This window comes from Lithobates pipiens, unplaced genomic scaffold (assembly GCF_037356315.1).
Source record: "Lithobates pipiens isolate NorthernLeopardFrog02 unplaced genomic scaffold, aLitPip1_a1.2 Scaffold_16, whole genome shotgun sequence".
Classification (NCBI taxonomy): domain Eukaryota; kingdom Metazoa; phylum Chordata; class Amphibia; order Anura; family Ranidae; genus Lithobates; species Lithobates pipiens.
The window spans coordinates 42707748-42710247 of NW_027507748.1; the positions used below are offsets into that span (position 1 = coordinate 42707748).

The 2500-nt window shown below is 47.9% G+C and overlaps 1 protein-coding gene across 2 annotated transcripts in view; it reads left to right on the forward strand.

Moving 5' to 3' along the window:
- GTPBP8 (GTP binding protein 8) overlaps positions 1-2500 on the forward strand; it is a 20443-nt gene that overhangs the window by 4344 nt on the left and 13599 nt on the right. For both annotated transcript variants that reach the window (XM_077479793.1, XM_077479792.1), the window contains one exon: positions 179-277. In XM_077479793.1, the coding sequence (XP_077335919.1) occupies positions 179-277 (99 nt within the window). The remainder of the gene's footprint in view (positions 1-178; positions 278-2500) is intronic.

Below are 2500 nucleotides of genomic sequence, written 5' to 3' on the forward strand. Positions count from 1 at the left end.
TAGATGACTCGGTCTTCATCATACTTATTTGCTATACAGTGCTCTATTTATTTAATATTGGTTGATATCTACACTCATGTGTGCGAATATGTGAAAGTGAAGAAAAACACACATTCAGGTAGAACTGACAGCAGTAAGTGTGACTTTGTACTGATTAAGTGTTTTTGTCTCTTTGTAGGTTTGTTTCATAGGAAGAAGCAATGTGGGAAAATCTTCGCTCATCAAGGCGCTGTTTGCGCTGGTCCCTGGAATTGATGTGCGCGTCTCCAAAACACCAGTATGTGATCACAGGGACCCCAGTATTTTTTTAAAAGATACCAGATTGTCGTTACAGGGACAACCAATGTCTCTGATCTCATCTGGCTGTGCAAAGTCTGTAAGAGAATTAAAGTGGACCTAAACCCCAACAATTGACTTCTCTTATTTTCTCAGTTTTGGTCTGTTATCCTTTCAGCTCCAGGGATTTTACCTCCCTTCATAACTAGGCCATTTTTGTGCAATTGGAGACCTATAATAGCAGGACTACGATATTGCGGTGGAAAAATCGGACACCTAACTGACACTTTGTGCATAAGATGGCGATTATATAAAAAAAAAAAAATCGCATAAGTGCTAGTGTTTAAAAAATAACATGTGCACAATATTAGTGAACGCAATGCAATTGATGGTGATGGTGGGTATATCCCTCGTGATCCTGTGCGGTCAGGTTATGGGTGTCCCCTTACCTTACAGCTGTAAGGTAACAGCATGTAACATGTATATCCTCGGGGTCCCTGGTGCTCTTTGCCTTTGAGGTCCTGCTGTGGTGTCCCCAGATCCTGTTGTTAGTATCCTGACTATTGCGCTGTATGGTCCCTTTAAGTGGTAACTCAGCAGCATTCAGCGTGGGGGTGCCTCAGCGATTTGGTGTATATATAGGGTTAAAGAGATGTGGAGGAAGGATGCCCCATAGTGTAGTAATTTTTAACCATAAACGTTTTATTTAAAAGGTAGATAAAATACTCACAAACGAGATATTTAAAACGCTGTATAAACGAGCACCGAGCTCGATTTGCGTCACTTCCGGTAGCTCTCGTCCCGACGCGTGTTGGTCACGTGACTTCATCAGGGGATCAAGTGCCTATACAGCCCACCAGCCTTTAAGGCTGGACTCCTGTCATAGTACAGTAGTACAGCGCACCACTACTTCCGTTTATTAGTTTACACACACACTCGTGCCGGCCGGCCGCCCACATCGTGTCCCCCCCCGGCGTGCAGCGGGCGCACGTGCGTGCCCTCTGGTCGTCCGAAAAAGGGAATGATGTACCCGTACGGTTTCACCCAGGAGAGCCATTCTGCCACAATATATCTGCCTGAGCTGGTCGGGAAGCAGCCAGACACTAATACAGTCATCAGTGCTGAAAATATACACTGTCACTGTACTAATGACACTGGCTGGGAAAGGGTTTAAATTGTGTTCTCTAGGAGTGATTGCCAACTGTGGGGGAGGGGTGCCTTGACTGGGGGAATATAAAGATATGTGTTCCTGCTTAGCAGGAACACAGGATCAGCACATTCCCCTCTCACAGAAGGGCAGACCGCCGTTCTCCCTTTCTCCTGAACGATCATGGGTCCCGGAGGACATCATGTCCCCTGGACCTGCTGATTGGTGTCCAATCACAGTGGGAGCAGGTTGCCGGTGGCACGTGTACGTCAAGCTAGGAAGTGCCAAATCACATTCTAGGTATGTGTTCTGGTGGAAAGTGGCCGCCTGCCGCAGTAAGTCTACAGTGGGTGGTCCACAGCTGGTTAACTGCTTCCCAACTGCCGACGTCTATCTGCGTGAGGCGGAAGGGCACGTACAGGCAGATTAACGTACCTGTACGTTGCCCTTTAAGAGGCGGCTTGTGGGGGCGCGTGCCCGTCGGGAGCTCTGTGACCATGGGTCCCGCGGACCCGATGTCCTCGATTGTCTCACGGAGAGGAAGAATGGGGAGATGATAATGTAAACAAGCATCTCGCTGTTCTGCCTAGTGACAATGTCACTGATCTCTGCTCCCTGTGATCAGTGACGTGTCACACACAGCCCCTCCCCCCCCCCCCCCCAGTGAGAATCGCACCTTAGGACATGCTTAACCCCTGCAGCGCCCCCTAGTGGTTAACCCCTTCACTGCCAGTGACATTTTTACAGTAATCATCAATGCAATTTGTTAACATTGATCGCTGTACAATGGTCCCAAAAATGTGTCAGAATTGTCCGATGTGTCCGCCTTAATGTCACAGTCATGATGAAAGTCGTTGATCACCGCCATTACTAGTAAAAAAAAAAAAAAAAAAATGCCATAAAACGATCCCCTAATTTGTAGACGTTATAACTTTTGCGCAAACTAGCAGGAGCCGATGGCGCCCTGCTGCTGTCTCAGCCAATGAGGAGGGAGAGTTCCCGGGCAGCCGAGTCTCTTGTGTAACATCTCTGGATCGAGTTGGGACTCAGCTAAGTATTAGGGGGGCTGCTGCACAC